At 41.0% G+C, this 22,837-nt stretch overlaps 1 protein-coding gene across 1 annotated transcript in view; it reads right to left on the bottom strand.

Annotated features, from left to right (window-relative positions):
• LOC146323347 (neuropilin-2-like) overlaps nt 1–22,837 on the bottom strand; it is a 151,151-nt gene that overhangs the window by 104,471 nt on the left and 23,843 nt on the right. The window contains exon 3 of the mRNA XM_084725536.1: nt 4,246–4,427. Within this exon, the coding sequence (XP_084581662.1) occupies nt 4,246–4,427 (182 nt within the window). The remainder of the gene's footprint in view (nt 1–4,245; nt 4,428–22,837) is intronic.

Below are 22,837 nucleotides of genomic sequence, written 5' to 3'. Positions count from 1 at the left end.
AGCGGAGTCTGTGGACACAAGCAGGAGGAGAGGAGAGACTTCTCGTTTTCGCTTTCGGTCGAGCAGAGCAGAATGTGCAGGGGTAGCGCAGATAGATACATTTTTAGACAGTTCACTGTGAGGCTATACAGTATAACACACATACACCCAGACACACAAACAAAATGCAGTCACCCACGCAACCAGACGTTCTGCTGCACCTTCCAGGATAACAAGATCGTGTTAGCAGTATGGCAACAGCTTGATCGTTCCAAATGGCTCCATCATCACTGCCAGGGAAGGCTGGACACACACAAACTTACACAGACAGAGAAAAAACTAGAAGAAGTCCCGTACATGTGCTACTGTAGATTTTATCGATCCCAGAGACCAGAGATCTTGTTCACGTACATGACCGATGGCGACCTGAGTGGGAGTCCTTCTCAGCAGAGACCATCCAACAAAGAGAAACAACAGCGTCAGTCATTTGCATCAAACCGACAAAGCCCTCTGGTAGATGAGTCAACAAAACATCAAACTTTAAAGTTCCCATTTCGTCCAAATCAATGTTAAAGTATTTTTATCTTATATATATATTGATTTATACGTCACTCCTATGCCGATATCTGTCCCAACAATGACAAAAAAAAGTTGTACTGAAGCTATTCTCTGTGTTTTACTGCTATTTCAGAGTTAGTCTTTTTCTGAAAATTGATTTGAAATGGTTGATGACACATCCTGCACCCGTGGGTGTAACTAAATTTGCAGCGAATCAAATGCTTTCTCACTTATGATGCAGCGGAGCATTGAAGACCAATACATCCGTTCAACGGAGCGGACTGCAGAGTTTCTGGGGGCCTCACTCTACAAAAGCACAACTTTATAACTTTATTCAGTGATTTGGGTGAAAACTGGATCATATTTTATGGAGACAATATTTTCTGGTTCTCCCTCGAATGTCCTCAGGTTGCAGCTTCAACTTTCAGTAATTTTATTGCAGAGTTTCCTGACGGATATACTTGCTTTGGCAAGTTGCCGTTAGCGGGCAGCAGAACCGGGTTCAGCAGCCTCCCAGTGAACGCAGCCAGTCAGCAGGAGGAAACAGCCTTTGAGAGCAACAGGGAACACAGCACAGACGTGGTGTTTTAGCTGGCTAACAGCACCCTGAGGCTAACTGAGCCTCAGGAGTTAGCGGTTAGCTAACTACCCAACTAATGGCAGTTAGCTGAACTGTACTGAGGGGGTGATTCTTGCTGGTTTGGCTCGCAGCTCCCCAGGGCTAACTGAGCTAACAGGCTAACCGGTTATGGAAGCTGATTTATCTTTCAGCAGTGATTTGAAACAGCTTGTGCACGACACTGACAACAGTGCTGCCGATAAAGTGGCTGATTTAAACCTAAATCTTTTTAATAGAATATTTTGGTCATGTCAAGTCGACTTCAACTGCAAATATGGCACAAATCACAAAAACCTCCAAGGCAGTCTCTTAAAACAATTAAAATGTTGGACCAATAAAAGAGAGTGCTTTGGAGTTTTTGTGATTATGATTTTTGAATACACATGTATCCTTCTGAAAAAAACAACTCAGACAAACTCTGTTTGAGTCCAGGAAGCGAACCAACCCAAACATTTTAAGGCTATTTACATATTTTCATCTCCTCTATCTTTTATTTACATACCTCTTTTTCTCTCTCTTATTAAGCCCCTCTTGAGTAGACAAAATTGCACCACACTTGATTTCACAAAACCTTTTTAAAACCAGGTGTAACTAAATAACATAACTATTTTCAACACTTTTTAAAATATATTTTTGAGGGGTCTCATGCCTTTATTTTGATAGGACAGCTCAAACAAGGTCAATAAATTGGGAGAGAGAGCAGGGGGGTGACTTATTTATGTTCTTTTCTCTTTATTTCCCCTGATATCTTTATGTCTCTTGTATTCTTGTATGTTTTTTATATTTTATTTCACTTTTCATATATGTGTTCTATTTTTTAACAGCATTCAGTGGCAAAAGAAGACTTTCATTGTAGAGGGAAACTTTTTTCTGTTTTTAACTGTGCATATGACAATAAAGGCTTTGAATTTTTAAATTTGACTGCATGCTCTACAAACTCAGCTACCAGGCCAACTTTTAAACACTTTTTATAAATAATGGTACTGAAATTATGAATTGAATGATTAAACCTGCTGTAACTTATGTTCCTTCACAAACTACAAAGATAATATTTCATGTTTTATGTTTAAAATGTCATAAAATCCAAAATCAAATACACAAATCACTCTCTGTCCGTCTGTCTTTCTCTCTCTAGGGTGCTGGAGTGTGAACACTGACACGCTTGTTGTTTTAAAGTCATCAGGTGGACGGTGTCAAGCGCACGCACACACACACACACGCACACACACACACAGACACACACACACACACACACACACACACACACACACACACACAGAAGATCCCAACAGGCTGTTTCCAGCAAGTGAGAAACACCGACAACCGCACGTGTTGTGTTAGTAACCTCAGCCCTCTGTGAGAGTGTGTGTGTGTGTGTGTGTGTGTGTGTGTGTGTGTGTGTCTCAGGGGAACAGGGCTCAGGACTCAATTAAGCAGACATGTGTGGAATGCTTTCAGGGGGAACGGGACAAGATGGCTGTGGGGCCGACACTATGCGCCCCTCTGTCTCACTCGCCCTTGATCTCAATTGGTCTCGCTCTGACTGACCCATGGCAGCGTGAAGGGGAGCCATGTGAGGCACACACACACACACACACACACACACACACACATATATATATATACACACACACAAAGTGCCATGAAGGGGAGCGATGTCTCGCCTGGACAGTCTAAAGGGCTCTCAAGGGTCCTCTGCTGTGTCTCTCGTCTCTTTCTGTCTGTCTCCAGTGACACCAGGGCCATAAACGAGGCTCGGTCACCTAATGAAGCATGTTGAGGCCTCGATGAGGAACTTGTAATACAGCTCCTAATGGCCTATTTATAAAGGTGCAATGCCTCTGTCCGAGTTTGAGGGACATTTACAGGGATAATGTCCCACTTGTGAGTTTTAGATTCTAAATTTGGGTAGAGTATCACTTAATCAAAAGAAGAAATCCTACAAAAATGTCAAATACTGGGACATCCTGGAGATATCTGTTGTCGGTGTGAACTCCCTGTCTGTCTATGGTGTGCAATGAAATTAAAATACTGGATTAAAAGCAATAAGGTACCATACCACTGCAACACTTTAAGTAAATACAAAATGTCAAATTATGCAAACTTTTTTGATTTCCATTCCACGTAAATGTTTAAATAATCTTGCTCCTCAACTTTTCTGCGAATGCATCAAGACATCACAGAGCCGCAGGAGATCAACTGGTTCCATTCCTCTAAAATATCTGCAGCTCAGACAGCTATTTCTGTAAAAGGAGCAAAGTCCTGCAACTTGCTACCTGATTGACTTGAAATTTGCTGCACCTTCACCACTCCTGGTTCCTGGTTAGCAGCAAACCTCACCCACTCATGTCCAAGTTTTTAAATGTAAAATCTTTTAACCTCGATGTCTCGATCTCTCATTTTCATAAAAGTCCTTCTAGGGACATTTGATGAAAATAAGCATCCGCTGTAGACTCTATGATACTTGATCAGAAGGCTGTTTTCACTTTTCTATCAAATAAACTAGATATAATAAATAAATAATAAAATGTAATGGCTAAAAACATAAGAGAGAATCCCTGATAATGAACTGAACACACACTGTTTATCTGTGTATGCTTGTTCCAATGCCTCATTAACTTCATACTGAGTGCAATATCAAAACCAAAAATGTCCTTTTTTAGCTGCACGCACTATTAAAAATCTAACATGTACATGTCTTTGTGTTTTTTTATTCATAGTTATTAAAAATACCAGTGAAAGTTTAATGTTTCAGTGCTCAAATGTCATTTTGAATGACGAAGTTTGTTGTTAAACAGTAAAATATGTAAAGTGGAGGAATCCACTTTACATATTTTTGTCAGAAGTGTTTGCAAACCACATTTGAGGGATCACTGCAAAAATGTGTGTCTACATTCTGTCTATTACTACATAAAGAATATCAGCTGATATATTGATATCAAAATTGTTTTTGCTCATCAGTGGTTGGCATCAGGCCCAAAACTCCAGTGTCAGCTCCAGGTTGGAATTTGGACCAAGTCCTGGCTGTGCAACACGTGTTTTCCACCCTGCTACAATCACGCTCAAAAACATTAGTATCATCCACTTACCGGTTTTGAAGATTTCGTAGCGCAGTGAGAAGCCCGCTCCCTGGTGGGCGTAGTCCGATACGAACTTGATGTGGAGTGAGGGTCCCGACGATATGATTGGTGCAGGGGCGATGTTGCTGCAGTGCTTCCCCAGCAGGTCAGCCGACTCCGAGTTCCCATCATGGATCTCTACGTAGTCATACCTGCAGAGGACAAACAAATATTGTTAAATACATCCTCTCTTTTCTGCATTTAACATTTTACTACTATCCTTAGATTTACTGCTTGTTAAAACTGACAATAAATGCAACAACACAGGGACAGTAATAACCTATAATACTAAATATCTACAACTGTTCATCCTGCTTGATGTACAGACATTAAATTAATGTACTGATGAGATACTTTGTAGAAGACGGGAAAGAAGAATTTAATTTGAGAAAAAGGAAATTGTTAAATCCTTCCAAGCTGCTTTGACTCTGATGTTATTAGTCTTTTTTTTTTTCTTTATTAGTTTTCTCATCTGGCAGGCATCGCATTGGATTTGGCTACAGAACGGAAGCAAACTGTTTGCATCTATCTGTGGTGAGGGGAGACCTCTGAAAGCAGCAGAAGCATGGCTGTCATTACAATTCAAATGAATGCAGCAGAAGACATTGGCAGCTTGCAGATGGCGGAGGAGGAAAAGAACCACCTGCATGAGGCAAAATGGGAAGAGAAACCTTTTTAAGATTCTATAACTGCGCTGTAATTGACTGATTTTATACTCCAACTGCTACACAGCAGCATTTTATGGATAAGAACTATATTAGAATACAAACATGAGCTGAGTGGGGATGTAAGATGATGTGATTCCTTTCAGCTTGCGTGAGGAAACAGTGGTGTCACATGTGTACTGCATTTTCTACGTGTTATCCTTCAAGTAAATGAAAAGTTTCTTTCACAGGAAATGACTGATGAACAAGTCCTATATAGAGCAAGAAAACAGAGAGACACAAGGGTCAAAGTCAGAGTAGATATAATGGTCAAGCTTTTAAACTATGTGTGAACCCTCCAGTCTTTGATGCTAGAAGGATTAATGTGGAACAAATGACTCTAGTTTACATCTTTGGCCAGGTCTAATTCAATCATGTTTATAACTCGGCCTGAGTTCACATTTTCCACTTTTTAAAGTGGATTAAAGTCGCTTCATTACTTTCCTGGACCCTCTTTCCTCAGAAATATCTCACACTTTGTCATACTGACTGTTATGCTGCAGGAGGGTTGTGCTGAATTACAACTAATTGGTACTAAATGAAGAAAAGACGGATTATGTATAATAAGGATTTTTCAGCATGCAAAGACTAAACATGTTACAGTTTTTCTCATTCACTTCGGCTCAATTCTTGAATGACAATTACTTTTTTCAAAACATTAAGTTCAGATCTCTGAACAATGACTTTGTTGTTCAAAGCAGATTTGAATTTCTCATCATTCAAGCAAATTCACAGTATCAATCAATGTGGAGGGAAAGGTAACACAATAACTAGGTTTTGAAGCTTGAAATACATGTTTTGGGTTGTGATGTGAACAGCTGTACATACAGTTTAGAGAAAAGACTGTTTAAAAAAAATGAGCCAAAAGTCCTGAGAAAAACTGTGATGTGACCGTTACACATTAGCAGAAAAGCTGCCTGAGACTTTGTTCTGTCCATTAAAGGGAAGGTTCTGTCTGTGAAATCTATTTTTGTTCCCATTTCTTTCATGTTTTCTGAGCACAAATGTTCGGACCTGCCTGCAGACCCACAGCAGGAGTGTTGCCTCTGAGTCTGGATACCAAACACACACCTGCCTGCCTCTAAAATAGCTTCCTGGGAAGAAAATTCCTGGAGCAGCTTGCCACGAAAGAAGACATAACATTTAATCCTGAGAGAAGTGAATTCAGTTTCAATTATTGCTTTTTTTTCTTACAGTAAAGCTAAACTCTGGCTAGATTTTATTTGCACATCTTCGTCGAAGTATTGATCAGTTCTGACCACAGTGCTGTTAACTGCTACAATACTGAGCTTCCTGCATTTCTCTAAGGTAATTAAATGGGCAATCTTAAAAGAACCCAAGGTACACAGTACACAGTCAAAGATACATGCTTTAAGTACATTTTTTTTTACTTTTCAAACTTCCATGATTCAGTGACAAAAAGCCTCCCAGTGACTCAAACAGATGAAGGCGAGTTTCATGTACCAGGTTTTGTTGCTACTGTACAGACACATTTAATATACATGAATATAGAAGGGGTGTTAATCTTTTCACTATTCGTTAGCATGCCTTCACAGCTATGTGGCTCATTCCTGAACCCAGGAACTAACACACACACACACACACACACACACACACACACACACACACACACACACACACACACACACACACACACACACACACACAGGTTTTATCACTTAGGAGGACATTGCATGGGCTTATAGCTATTCCCTGGACACTTATCACAAACCTAAACCCTCAGTCTTAACCCTGAAGTTTACTAGTTTGACTAAGAAAGTCTTCTTCATAATGTGGCTGTGGGAGCAGAGTTTTATAGTTACTGTTGAGGCTCATTAATGAGCCATTTATGTATGAAAATAGATACATCCATTTCAAACGATTATAAATCACTGTCCTTTATATTGCCATGGATATGTGAAACAGCCACTAGAGGGCACCACTCGGGGTCAAAAGTCACCCCAAAGATGCAGAAGAAGAGTCAAAAGTTTCATGCCAATTCTAGAGGAGGTTATAATAATGCACCGCTTAGTAAGAGGTAAAAGTGGAGGCAGCGTTGGAGACGATGGTGGTCTGTGAGGCCCTGAGTCTGACTCACCGGACGTACACTGTGGGTATAAGTCCCGCCATCGGTCGCTTGTTTCATGCAGCATTGTAGCGTCTGCTGTCTACATTTGCAAACAACATCTGAGCTGCAACCTACATGCTGAAAATGGTAAATTAGCACCTAGGATGCTAACAGTATTAACATAAACAAGCAAACAGCTGTTAGCTTTTCGTTTGCAGGGATGTAGTTATTTTATCACCAGAGTTCACCTCCTGACGTGCAAATGTTCCCCCAAAATGACATCCCCTTGACAGAATTTTTGCAGCAGCGCCATTGCTGCATCCTAGGCGGATGGAGCTTTCTGTCTGTCTCTCACTCTGCATTCATTTCATCTGTATTTCTGCACATTTGTGAAGCACAGCATTTTACAGTGATAAAATCTATCTATCTATCTATCTATCTATCTATCTATCTATCTATCTATCTATCTATCTATCTATCTATCTATCTATCTATCTATCTATCCATATTTTAAATTCAAATATTCACAGATTCTAATATCCTCCCTCTTCCCCATCTCTGCCTCCTCTGCCTCACCCACACGTTGGCTCTTGGCCACTGGTTATGTGCCTGACAGCGCATTAGAGAATCTAGAGAGGAAAAGGGGACAGAGAGAGAAAATGAAGAAGACAAAGAATGATAGAAAAAAAGAGAAAGTGTTGAAAAGTGAAACGCTGAAAAATAATTAGGGAACGTCTGAGCCAGGAGGAGAAAGAAAAAGAGATCTTGTCAGGATACGAGTTAAACAAAGTTGTCATTACAGAAGAGAGGAGGAGGAAACTGTCGCTGGGATGAGGTGTTCTCTGGGGAAAATATGACACGCGCTCTGTGACAAGTTCACACGCACCAACACACACACACACACAGAGGCACACACACAGATGCACACACGCTCACAGCGCGGCGACAGTGTGCGTCATAACTGGGGTGTTGGTTCCACGCAAAGCAGACACAAAGCATGATGGAAGAGTGGGAGGTGCATGACCCGCATAATGTCAGGAGCTTGCTCACCTGTCAGAAAAACACAGACAACACACACACACACACACACACACACACACACACAGGCATACACAGTGACAGCCAGAGCAAAAACACACTCTTTTGTGTGTCTATACACACATTACACTGTGTCTGCGCACAATAGAGCTCTCATCTGTATACTGCAGCGTTTTATAGAGCTGTTAGAGTTCAGAGTGTTGAATCAACTCCTATTGTCTGTGACTTCTTCATGTCCTATTGTTACAAGACAAGAGATAATAAGATGAATACACACACACACACACACACACACACACACACACACACACACACACACACACACACACACACACACACAAAAACACATAAGTGTTTCTCTGACAGCTCAAGTAACAGAGGATTAATGTAACAAAGTATAAAATTATCACCACTTATATGATCTTTGTCCATGTCAGCTCATGTAAAGTCACTTGAAACCAGTCCTGTGCGTGTCAAAGTTTTGTGCCTGTGTTGGTGTGTAACTGTAAAGGCTCATTTTTGCTCTATGCCTTCTGTCCATGCGCTGCACTAATTTCATCCATATTTCTGCATGTTTCCTGAAAGCTTACAGATACGGACTAAACAGAGCAGCACCTCTGGTCATCATGGGGGGCAGTGCAGCAGTATAGCCAATACGACCACAGGACACAGTAGTAGTAGTAGTACTACTAATACATCTTGTGAGTTAAAAAAAATGGAAATCAGAATCAGCCAAGAACTTTCTTATCACCCACTGGAAATGTGTGGTGGTGTCTGTATCTGCAGCCCTCTGCCTGTATTTCCTTATTTTCTCTCATTATTTTGCTGTGTTTCGGACGTTTTACCAACACAAAATGTTGGTATTGGACATTCTGGCATCTTTCTGGTGCCTTAATGAACAGCTCTGACAAATCCTATTAATTATACCTTTAACATTGTAACTTAACAGTCACCCCCCCCCCCACCCCCCCCCCCCCCCCCACAGTGTCTGAGCAGCCTTGCATAATCATTCCAGCATTCCTGCATCGTTTCCAAACTCAAAATCAAGCACTTTTCAAGCATTTTAAGGTGCATCTTCAAGCTTTTCCAGCATCTTACAGCTGTGATAAATTGCATATTTATATAAAAATGATTATTTCACTTCTTCATCACATTAAAACAGATGTTACTGTGCTCTAAACAAAAATAATATGTTTCATGATAGCATTCTACAGACGGGTGGCATAACAAAGTTTCATGTTTTAAATATATCACCTGTCTGTAAGTAGACTTGGCAACCTATGTAGCTCCGCTGTACCAAGATAAAATAATTGCTCAAGCAATCACTACACAAATGACTTCAATTTCAGTGCATTTTTTCTCTTTTTCTAATTTTCAAGCAATCACTGATACAGCAACCTCCCAGCATTTCATCTGTCAGCCTCCCACTCACTGTTCAGAGGGGACACATCATAAAAGATGGACAGATGACACAAAGCATAGCCACATACGCAAGTGCTAAGTGAGGACTTTGCGGCGTCATTTTCATCAGTATGACAGGCAAAAGCAATTAGGCTGACTCCAACTTATCTTATGTCTTTATCAAAAAGCGAACTGTTCGGCCTGACAGCAAATTGTCAGACAATCTCAAGCAGTTCCAAGCATTTTATCCAAAATCCAAGCGCTTTTCAAACCTTCAAAACATTACATCAAAATTTAAAGTGTAAAATGAGGCTGTTTCAGATTCGTACGCAGAGAAGGAAAGCACCAAAACAAAGAGAAACAGATTTCAAATTTAGCCGGTGCGGCGTGGACGTAGTCAGAGAGATGAGAACATGACACTGCATTCACCCTGCCAGCTCCTCCCCTCAGACAGACAGAGACAGGTGTCCCTCCCTGCATCCGCTCCTCCCTCCCCGCAGCTCTGCTGTGCCTTTAGGACACACAGCTACTTCTAAGTCAGCACGCACACGTACGCCGGAGACCTGCGCAAACACACTAACTTCGTGTTTCACACATTAACGCTGTGACGATGCACACACAGAGCCCGTGGCCATGCACTCAGATGGATGTATAGAGGGGTTTGAGGTTTCCTCCAGTCTGTCTCCGTGTAGGAGGAACACAGCTTCTAACAAACTGTTTAATCCCATCATCCCTCTCTTCTCTCCCCCGATATACTGCACTGTAGCCAATCAGTGATTTTCTGGAACTTGCCACAGGGAATGACAAGCAGTCTGAATTAGTTTCCTCTCCGCTTTTCCCTGAAATTCACTTGTTAACAAGCAGTGTGTACGAGGTGTTTTCTCCCATGCTTACATGAATGAAATGATGAAAAGACAAATGCTGGTTCCAAAACATGAAACATGGCAGGTTACAGCTGTAAAGGACAAAGCACTCATGATGGACTGTACAATTACTTTGTCAATGTCCTTAAGTAGTGTTTTCAGGTATCTGTACTTTCCTTGAGTATTTATTTTTATGCCAACTTTTTACTTCATTCCTTTTTTTTAATGCATTTGAGAGGAATTATGTTATTTTAATTTTGCATCATTGCGTGCCACCTTCCCAACATCACGACTGATTTCAACCTAAATGGATGAGACAATAACACATAGAAAAGACAATTCCTTGCTGTATCCATTATTGTACATAATGCACGACAGAGATAACAACAAAAATGACAAAAGACATAACAAGACCAAAACGACATTAACAACACAACAATACCAAAACAACGCAACAAGCCATTTTTCATGATATGAAAGATGTAAACAAAACAAAAATAATGTGACGGATGTAACAAGATGGAAATGATGCAATAGATGCAGTGAGATAAAGAAGACTTTAACAAGATTAAAAAGATGTTACAGGACAAAAACTATGTAAAACATGTCACAAGACAAAAAGAAATTAACAGGAATAAAACAACGTGAAAAATCTAACAAGATGAAAACAACGTAAAATGATGTGAAGGATGTAAGAGGATGAAAAAGACATAATGAGACAAAAACGACATAACAAAACGTTAAAGATGTAACAAGACAACAAGGTAAAAGAGGACGAGGTTCAGTTAGCTGTGCACAGACAACCAGTACAAATGTCCTTCAGAGGACGACTTGTATACTTTGAGCACAGAGCCTGTAGTTTTTTCACTTTTTTCTTGAGTAAAGAAGTTGAATCAGTACCTCTCATTTTTTTACACATCTATCCTGAGACTGTGTCCTTTTGGCAGCTCTGCTTAAAACTGACTAAAAGGTTTGACATTAAGAGAGATCCATGTGTGCTTGTGTGTGTGTGTTTTGGGGGTAGGGGGTGTCTCCATGAGCGAGAAAGCTCTTCACAGCCTGTCTGACGTGAACCAAGGAAAAGGTCTGCATACAGACGCACTTCCACCCCGCCTCCCCCCCTGCCTCCCCCCACACTCCCCCCCTCTGCTTTGGTCTTAATTGCCTTTCACACGTTCTCTCTGTCTCTCTTTAGGTCAGGAGTTGTCTTCTTACACCTGCACATTTCTTTCAAACATCAGGGGTGCCTTGAGCAGCAGACAGGGCGTCTGCGCCTCAGACGCACAGCTGAAAGGCCAGACCTGTGGTGATGTGTGACCATACTTGCCATCCTAGTGCATGACTTATTAATTTTAAAGTTGTGTATCAACACAGAAAAGTGGAAAGACTTTCTCCATGTACATGAATCTAACAAAGAGTCTGAAAGATCAAACTATGGAGTTAATTATGAAATTAACTGACTGAATCTGAATCTGAAACCTGTTACTTTGTGTAATTTTATTCTGACAAATAGGGAAAACACTGGCTTTCTTAACTTTCTTTTTCAATTCTGCCATAATCTCATGCACATTTCTTTGAGAGAGAAGTGAAATCATCGGTGGCCCCACACAAACATTTTTAGAGGAACTGAAACAGTCAACTATGAATAGATCCACACATTCATGCACAAAAAACTAACTTAAAAAATCCCTAAAATTCTTTATAAGATGTTTCATAAGGAAGTAAAACTGGACTGTTTGATTGTCAGGAAGGATGAGAACAATTATGGAGGAGGTGGAATCAGCCGCGCCCTCTGACTGTGCACAAGGCCTCCAGCAGCACTGATGATTCCCACAACACACGACAAGCCAACAGTTTAACAGCTGCTACTGATGTTTTTTACCTACTCCTACTTCTTATTCACATGCATGTACATCCCTGGAGACAAAGGATTTCAAACACCGTACATTCATAAGTAGCCATTATACAGTATTTGACACATAGAGCTTAAAGGGATAGTTCAGATTATTTGAAGCGGGATTGTATAAGGTACTTATTGATAGTCGGCGTGTTACCGGCAGCAGATGGAGGCCAGCACATTGCCAGTTTGAGGAAGCAGCAGAGAAACTGGTTTAGGAAGCTAAGCACTGTACTGCTGTGGACAAAAATGTTTTTTAGCCACCTAAATAATCAACAGTTTAAGTGCAAACTATATTTAGAATGTTTTCAACTCTTGGCCTTGCCATCAGACAGCCTTTTCCAATGGGACGCTGCCATTATATAAGCCAAACATCGCTCTCGTCAAACCAACCAAACCCAACTGGCAAAATCAGTCATTTTACCTCACAGAACACAGGAGCCTCTGGTACACTGCTGCCTTGATTAGCTAGTCTGTTTGTGTTACTTTGTGACTTCGGTGTAAAAGCTTAAAGGTAAAGGTTAGTTGGGATTCACAGAAGTCACACAGTAACACGAACAAACCAACAGCTTGATGCAGCAGTAGACCAGCATCTCCCAAGTTCTGCAAGGTAAAATGACTGAGTTTGCCAATGGAGTCTGGTTGGTTTGGAAACAGTGATATTTGGCTTACAGTTTCCCGTGGGAAAAGACTGTCTGGCAGCAAGATAAAGTGGTGAAAACAATCGAAATAAAGCGTACACTTTTTTGTGTGGGCCTGTTTTTTAGATGGCTAAAATAAGTTTTGTTGCTGACCCTGTCCACAGCAGTATATTGCTTAGCTTCTCCTGCTGCTTCTCCAAACTGGGGGCGTGTCTAATGTAGGTAATACACCAACTATCAATACAACCCCACTTTAAATAATCCAAACTATCCCTTTAATGTTCACAGCCAGTGCTAAAACACCAAATCCAAGCTAAGGAACCTTCTTGCATATTACCACTAAATGAATGCAGGAGGCAATTAAATGCATCAGTAGGCTCCAGATACACAACCTGTTGAAGCATGAGCCCACAAAGCCATCACTGCCTAAATCTATAAACTGGATTCTGAAAACTGTTGGCAGGGAGTCAAAATAAATGTAAAAATGTACTAATTCTCTTTGGAACCTGTCTCATTCACAGAAGTTAATCATAGTAAAATGTTTTGTTTGCATGGCCCTGTGGATAAGACAGTGGGTTCCCTGCAATGCTTTAAAGTTTTAATTATCCGTGCATTAGTTCAAGCTTCTGAGTATGACACACACACTCGCCCTCTGTATATATATAGTAAATTCATATACCTGTGTAGAGTAAAAGCAGCTGTAGTCAGTCTGTCACTGAAGCAGTTAATAGAGAGTGAGGAGGATGACTGACTTCACTGTTATCAAGTAATAGGCCTATTACTGCAGACAGATGGACAGTGTGTGTGTGTGTGTGTGTGTGTGTGTGTGTGTGTGTGTGTGTGTGTGTGTGTGTGTGTGTGTGTGTGTGTGTTTGTGTGTGTGTGTGTGTGTGTGTGCGTGCGTGTGTGTGTGCATGTGTGTGTGTGTGTGTGCGTGCGTGCGTGCAGCCTGTCCGGCAGTAGTCTCCAGGACAACCAATCGATTCCTCATTATGGCTTTAACACACATTGATCAGGGTCAGTCCTTCAAAGACACACACACACCCACACACACATACACATATATACACACACACACAGACACACACAGACACACACACACTACAGTAACAGACATTGATCAGACAGACCTTCAGGGCATCAGGGAGTGTTAGTAAATCAGACCACTAATATTATCATCATTACCTGCACAATGTATTCCCTAAAATCGCCGCCTTGGAGCTTAAATAAATCTTAAAATTTCAGTCCTATTTCAATAACCACATTGTTGTGTACAAATCACACCTTTTTTACTATATAGTGCACTACATTTACCCTCTACTATTTTATTTGAGACTGGATGTGTGACTTTATCTACTGTAAAGTGCCATCAGAAATTGTAATTCTTACTTTCTTCTAAAAATCCAAAAATCTGACTGACTGAACATGTTTTAAGCAGTTGAAGTTGCCTTGTTCTAACCTCCAGTAGGACTGAGGTGTCTGGTGTTCATGCATTCTGGGCATTTGTCATGTTTTTTGGGGAGTCAAACTGCAAACCTCAGCTTGATAAAAAGCTCCAGATCACTGCTGCCTTTTTCTCTGCTTTTGAACTGAAAGAACACAAGGGAGTGTCTGCCTGACTTACAGTAACTATCAACCACAAAAATGTAGGAGAGCCTGTAATAGTACTTGTTGCTGACCGGGCAGAGATATCTAACCTCACGGACAGTAATTACCACAGCATATAAAGGGATAGTTCAACCAAAAATCAAAATTCAATCATTATCTACTCACCCTCATTCTGATTAAAGGGCAGGTTTAGTTTTTTAGTCCACAAAATACTGCTGGAGTTTTACAGGAAAACATAATCTCCTGAACAATTGAAGTGAATTATCAATCGTCACGAGGGTGAGTAGATAGTGACTGAATTTTCATTCTTGGGTGAACTACCCCTTTAAGCATAAGCCTGCAGTTTTTCAGATTTTTATTTGTGAACAAAACATCAGGAACATCTTACGTAAGGTATTAAAACAAGCCACCATGCACTGAGATGACTTTACTGTGACTTTACTAAGAGTGAACTTAAACACAGTAAAATCAGTTTAGTGTCTTTTTAATACTTCACCTCAGTATATTTTAACTGTTCAGTTGCTGATGGCCTGAATGAGAGTTCTCAGTTGTCATCACAACTGTAGGAGGTAAAAGCATGGTTTGCATCCCTTTTTAGGCATCGAGATGAAGGGTGAACTCCATGGTACCCAAACTTACAAAAATACCATGAATTGCCGTGACATCTACACTTCTGAGCTGATAAGGAATAGGACAAACCAAGAATACTGAGTGTATATAAAGTCTATTTATGTTATAAAAGTACATCACAACAATACTGAGTTTAATGCAAAGTTTCTCATCACCTCATAAAGAACCTCAGTTTGTATCACAGTAACAGCGTAATGCAATGACCTTAGGGAAAACAGGAGCAGTACAAACAAGGCTTCATACTTAAATACTGCAGTGACGGCCCACATTTCCCATGATGCTCGTGCTGAGTCTGTTAACTCTACTGTTTTATGTTCCAAAATGCAAATGTTGCTTTTTGTGAGTGTTTGCATCTCATACTGTGCAGAATATGGTGGTTTATGTTGGTAGCCTGAGTGTCATTGTTGTGCCGGTTTATAGTCTTCAAACATTAGTGAGGCTGCTCTTTCATTTATTGACCCCAGCTGTATTTTGCAGCTGTGGTTTAGAGTTCTTGTCCCCTGGATTGAATGTTATTGGAGGATTGATGTCACTGAGAGCTGCTTTCTGTCTCGTTTTGCGCTGCATGACACTGATTGAGAAAGTACTGTATGTATTTTACTGAAGACTCAATAAAAATGGGTCACAACCCAACACTGCAGATCTAAGTATTCACCGCCTTAAAAGTTTGCCCGGTGAGGACTTCTGATTCACCAAAATCAGGTACATAAATCTCAAACTGTGTTGCACCTCACATCTGGATCCCAAGGTGTTCTCTAGGCTTGTCTCTCTGTAGCTTAATAATGTTGTCTTTCAGCTTTTGTTCCGGGATGCTTGTCTGGACTCATGACTCTCCTGCTGCTAGAGTCACTGTGATGTTAATTCAAACATGCAGGCAGCTGCTAAATGCCCACAGCTGGTAACTGAACATCCACTGTCACTCCAAATGCTGTTCCTCTCACTTCCTCTCTCTGTCACACAGTCTCTTCATCTTCCTCCAGCTTTCTCTTTTTTCCCCCTCCTGCCCTCAGGCCAGTGTCACATCACATCATTCTACCTATTGCCTCGCTCTTGGTCGTGTCCCCGGGACTTTTCTCCTGCCCATCAGGTGTGTCTCTGTGTGTGCAATCAAATGTTCCACACTAGGGTTGCAAATGTTGTGCATTTTTCTTAACTGATAGCCAAACACTTATTCATTAATAGTAAATACGATACAAAACACGTTTTTCACTCAGTTTAAGTTATCATGAATTGTGTGAAACATGAATTCATGCAGCCCAAACAATTGAAATGAACAGAATAATGACACAAAAAGACTCGTTTGAAACAGCTGCTCTTATTACCCGCCTGTCCTCATACGACAAATGGATCCAGCAAACCAAACAATGTCAACAATTACTGCCATTTCTACACTATCAAGGCAGACCAAACCAAACCATGAGAAAACCTAAATCATACACAAAACATACATTATCTTTCAATACATTATCTTTCAGTCAGATTTGTCCAAGCTGTTCATGAACGCATCAGAAAGCTAGTCGAGTCTTGTTCCCAGGATGTCAAATAGGTTTTGAGTTGGTAAAGTGTCTTCAAGAACAGCAAAATGGGAAAACATGGAAATACAAGCAGAGGGAAGCCACCACCACACCCTCCTCTCTGGACGTAAGTGATGAAAGGCATTATGTTTATATGAGCCAGTAAATTCTTTTTTTTAAGGAAAATGTTGCATATTATGCCTTTAAAAATGATGAGAAGAGAAGAGAAGAGAAGAGAAGAGAAGAGAAGTTGAGGACAGAAAACAGACTTAGCCAGCATGAAGTTAAATGATTGATTGAGGCAGAGTACAAAGACAAGGTCTAAATCATTAGTGAAACCATTATCATTGACTGCAGCCTCTCTGTCATATAAATCACTTCTTAACTCACTGCTTTACTCCACACTTATTGTGTGAGCCACATAACCATGAAACTGCCTACGTGCCTGTCTGGTTGTTGTGCTCTAACTGTATATAAACCCGAGAAATGCTTGCATCTTTTGTTTACGGAAGCGTATGTGAGCCTTACACTGTGTGTGTGTGTGTGTGTGTGTTTCTCTCATATCAATATTACAGATAGCATCTGCTTTGGGTGTGATAGGAGGTAAAGGAGGACTGGAGAGGGTGGAGAATGAGGAGAGGATGAGGATAAGAGACAGACATATAGAAAGTGGATTTAAGTGATGGATAGGCACAGACTGCAGGATAAAAGAGGATGAAGACAGATATAGGCTGAGGGAAAGTCTATAAATGATAAAGAGAGAAGAATAGATGCATTTTAAAGAGGGAAACAAAGGGAAGAGAAGGAGATGAGAAAATAAAGAGAGGAAAGGAGGAGAGCGTGGCATTTGGCTCACTGCCGGTGTTTTCTCATATGCAATGCTGAATAATGATTTGGCCTATAAAAGATTGGCACTCTGCAGAAGGATGAGGGTGAGGAGATGAGAAGGGAGGAGGGAAGGGAAGGAAGGAAGGGGGCAGGAATTAGATAAGAGGGGACAGGGGAGATTGAAGGAGAGGAGAGGTGATGAAGAAAGAGTCATGCAGCAGGGAGGAGGAGGAAGAGGGAAAGGAAGGTGGGACAAGAGCAGACGAAAGATGATAGATGGGGTCCATTGGGCAGCGGTGAGGAGGCGGGAGGGGTGAGGAAGGGTGAGATGAATGGAGGGGAGAGGGGAGGGGAGCCAGGAGGAAAGAGGAGAGGAGGAGAGAGAGAGAGGAGGTAGCTGTCAGGATGATTTGAGCCTGCCCTCAACGGACCCTGACGCTGCACTTTTCCCTCAGCAGCTGTGTGTGTGTGTGTGTGTGTGTGTGAGTGTGGTTGTGTGAGTGCACGTTCTTTCCAAACACTCCAAATAGAGATCTTGCTTTCAGAGACAGAGAGGTGCAGTGAGCTAAGAGGAAAATGTGAAGTAGACAACCAACCGCTGCCTCAAAAGGCTACATGATGTATTGTACATTTTGAAAAAAGGATTTTTCAGCAGCTCTTTGACCTCAACACTTGATAGTTGCCACATCACTTTCTGTCAGATGAAAATGCATTTTAAATATTCATCGTTTAAGAGTTACTTTCCTCTATTCTAGGAATACAAATACAAGTAAATAAAGTGTCTTTTCTCTACAATTCATTCATGGAAAACTTAGATGTTGCAGGTTCAAACTGGCGATGTCTTACTTATTGGCAGGATTGAAACAATAGCTTAAAGGAATATTTTAAAGGAATATTATGCAGCATATTATGCAATTTGACAACAGGAATTTCCTTAAAAAACAGTTTAGAGATTCATATAAAAATAATTCCTCTTAATCATCACTTATGATGGCCCTACTAGAAGTGTGTGGTGGTGTCTGCAGCTACAGAGACCCTGCCCTCTGCCCTCTGACCGTATTTTCTAATGTTTAGCGTGTAGCAACCAATCGTTATATCACTGCCTCTGTTGCGCTGCTCTCTATCTGTGAGAGCTGATTAGTCAACTATAATGAACCACACGATCAAATGTTAGACTGAATTTATCAGTAGTTTCATCAGTTGAGAAAACTGTGTGGCAGTCAATTCACATGAGTACTGTCTCTCTCTGCAGTGACTGCGAGTCTGCATCACATTTTTGTTATTAATTAAATGTCAATATGACAACTTTGACCATTGAAATTGTTTTTGCTCTCTTGTCTCTTATCTAAAATGTGAGGCACGCATGGATTAGTGTTAGCTTTAGCAGCATGCATAACACTTACTGCCTATAGAAATAGCTTCATATTTAATGTACAGTATTAAATATTCGCAAGAAAGCAAATGTATTTCACAAAATGTCCACTTATTCCTTCAAGCTGCAGATTAAACCATGTGATTACAGCTATAGAGTAAAAGTGATGATTGAAATGCAGAAAGGAGTTGAGAGATTAAGTGAAAGACAGCGTAAACACTTCAAAACTTCCTGATGTAGTTCTCCTCAGATCACACTGGAGTTGGAGTGTGTTAATTAAAAGTCACGCCACACATAAGGCTCTTTCAGATTAAATAAAGAAGACTTTCCTTTAACAGTTGCATGTCTTATACATTACATACCCAGCTGTTGGGTAATAACTGGATCCTGTCACCAGTGATGGACTAATATGGTACCATGGTGCCTGTATGTCATGTGACTGGAAATGGGAAGTCATGGTGAGTCATGACTGGCCGTGGCTTTACTGATCTTTCGGTCAGTCTCCCTGTTCATCCGTCTCACCCCCTCCAGCTGTCTCCTTGCACTTAAACTGCTGCTGTATATGAATCTTAATGAAAACATCTCTCTCTCCGTCTGACCACCTCTCCATCGATTTTGCCTGCAGAGCCAGCGGAGTGCTTGACAAAATGTGATGCATTATAGATTACAGATTACCATCTTAAATTGCAATCAGGACCATAATAGATTAGATTGCTTCAACGTAGTGACATAATAAAACAACCCTTGGCTGACCGGGGCATGCAGATTCATAACAGTGCTGTCTGTGCGAGCGCGTGTGTTGATAAAGGTTTTTTTGTGGGAGACAGATGTGACCGAGTTTTTTTTTATGTGATAAAGAGATCGAGAGAAGAACCATATTGCCTGTTCATAATGTAGTCTTTGTCTACAAACACAGACGACTTCTTTGTCTCAACAAATGAGTGTGTGTGTGTGTGTGTGTGTGTGTGTGTGTGTGTGTGTGTGTGTGTGTGTGTGTGTGTGTGTGTGTGTGTGTATTCTCCTCTCCATTAACTGAGGATTAACAGTAGTTTTTCTGTTTCTCAAAGCTGTAATCTACAAGCTTTAGAAAAGAAACTTATGGATAATGTCTTTATGACCGTGTTAAATCAATCTGATATGTCAAGAAAAGAATGTTAAAGTTGTCAGAAAGCCATTGTTTTCCACATATTGACGTGTTTCCTGTAAAAACAGGCAGTTTGGGAGAGACTTATTGCAGTAGCCAAAAGTGCTGAATGAGCTTTAATGCAACCCCCGAGCCTTATAGCCACAGTGTAGAGGTCCATTAACCGGGGCTCCCAGTGAACACGGCGAGAATAGGACTAAACACAGGAACCGATGTTTGACGACAGGGAATACAGCACACAGGTGGTTTTCTTGCCTGGTTTGGCTCCTGGCACTCTGTGGTTAAACAAGCTAACTTAGCATTAGCTGCACGGCCAACTGTTAACTGCCGTCAGCTACTTTAGCACCAAAGCAAAGCTCTCAGAATAGTCGTGAAAGCACCAGGAAACTCAGTAAATGACCTTGGTACTGTATTCCCTGTCGGTTTCGGGGGCTGTGTTCACTGGAGAGGCTGCTGAGCGCGGTTCTGTTGTCCGCTAACAGCTGCTAAGTCAGCAGAAACTCTGACCCAGAGCTGAAGTTGAACAGCCGGAGGACATCAGAGGGAAAAACCAGAAATAATTTCCTCCATAAAACAGGATCCAATTTCACCCAAATCAGTGAATAAAGTCATTCAGTGTTTTTATCTTGTACAAGTTATTAAGTTGTGCTTTTGCACAGTAACTATGGTGACCAGATCCCTACGAAACAAATGTGGGACAAAAGCTATTTGTATGTTTGTGCGAGACAATTTGGGACAAGTTACCAATTTTGATTTTGACTTTGATAACACTTCTATTCTGCCCCTTAGTTCATAACATCTCACTGCTTTACAGTTGCTTTTCCATTTTCATTAGCTTATGACTTTGTGGTGACTCACAATCTTCCACGTAACAATGACGGTGGCAGGTTTTCCTCACAGCAACTGAGTAAAAGCCTTAGTTTGGAAAAATGTCTTTGTGGGACAAAAAAAATCATATACTCATCATATACTCCATGTAGCTAACGTTAGCTAGCTGCTGAGGCAGTCCACTATAAAAGGCCTCATGCATAATCCACTGTCACAGATACCACTTTCCTCAAAGTGAATAAATTCTAGCCAGCAGGGCCGTGACAGCACTATTTTCTGGAAACAGAAGAAGGTTTGAGGTGGCAAACACCTTGAACGACACACCGTGCTAACAAGCTAACTAATGAATCTTAACCTTAGATCTGCACAGCTGATTGACAGGGGGATGCTATGATATTATTGGTTGAAAGTGGTTGGTCCTAGCTTACATAAGCACTATTTTGTTTTACAGGAAGAGAAAATGAACAGATTTTCTTTGATTTTGATCTGAAAATGCAAAGCAATTGATTTTTGTCATATATTGTTAAATAGGTGAACTGGGGATTTGATCTAAAAAGATTAAATAGGCATTCTTCATTTTATCTCTACTTTAAATATAACAGATAGAAAGAAAAAAGAGGCGCTGATGATTCAGTAAGAGACAACATTTGACAGCCAGGGTCAGGGTTATAGGTGAAAATCATATCTGACCACGTATGTCTGCCCCCCCACAGACACACGCAAACACACACACCTTCTGCGTCTTCTGCTTGGCCTCTTTGCCCTCTGAACCTAACAGCTCAATTTCAGCCTACCCCTGCACACACACACACACAAACACAGACGCACACGCTCCAAGCGTTGGGCGCCTGTAGACTTAAATAGCTCTGCGCTGTAGGACAGTTGTAAATAACAGCCTATTAGACCTGAGATGTTACCACCAACACTGCAAATATCTCACTCTTACTGGCATGGTTTAACATTTACTTTTCAGATAATGTAACTTGTCAATACTGGATGCAAAATGAAAAATGTTTAGACACACATCAAATGTCTGAGAACAAGCACAGACACACACACACACACACTGTGTACAGCATAATAAATAAATCAGAGCCTGTTGTTTTCACGCAGTTCAACCAGATTTTGTCCTCCTGGGAAACTACTGGACTTTAAATGGATGGAAGAAATTCAAAGAGAAAGAGGAAAGAAGGGCGGAGGGGGAAGGAAGCAGAGGGGAGAAGGCACAGCACAGAAGGGATAGAGGGAGAGAGGGTGAGAGAGAGAGAGAGAGAGAGAGAGAGCATTGAATGCATCACACTGATCCGAGGATAAGGAAACAGAGAGTAAAACAGAAAAATGACGAGGAAACGGAGACAGACAGAGAAGCGTGTTTTTCATTTCCACAGCACAGTGAGAAAGTAAAGCAAGACAGAGCAGAGCGCAGCGAGCCTTCAACCTTTCAGCCTTTCAACAAACAGCCAGCCGGTGAAATATTGATGCTTCAATTCCAACAAAGAAATGTCTGAATGATTTTGGTACATCTGAGTGGGGAAATTCACCTATCTATAATTGATATGGCTGAAATGTTAATAACTGGATGGGAACAGAGACATAACGGGAGAGAGGAGGAGAAGTGTAAGAGTGTGTTCTTCTGTGTGTGTGTTTCTGTGTTTGTGCGCCCGTGTCAGCGCGTTTGTATCTGTGGCCCTTTATGCTGGTGGTGTCCATTAGATTCCTGAGAGTCTCTGCTTTACTATGAGATGGATTCATACGTGACATGACAGACCCATGAAGAGGAGGGAAGGCCAGTAGTTTCATTTACAGTCAAGAAACTACAGTCTGTTTTCACTCCCAGCATCAAACTTCTCAGCTTTCTGGAGTTGTTTTAATGTCGTGTTGAAATCAGGTGATGCACAGCTGTAATGTAACATTATAGGACTTCAACTAACAATTATTTTCATACTTGATTAATCTGACGAGGTGTTTTGTCTATAAAATGTCAGAAAATTGTTAAAAATGTTGATCAGTTTTTCCCAGATCTCAA

This window comes from Lutjanus erythropterus, chromosome 8, assembly GCF_056507025.1.
Source record: "Lutjanus erythropterus isolate fLutEry1 chromosome 8, fLutEry1.hap2, whole genome shotgun sequence".
NCBI lineage: Eukaryota > Metazoa > Chordata > Actinopteri > Lutjaniformes > Lutjanidae > Lutjanus > Lutjanus erythropterus.
Note: the sequence above shows the minus strand (reverse complement) of the source record. Positions and strands in the feature narration are given on the sequence as shown.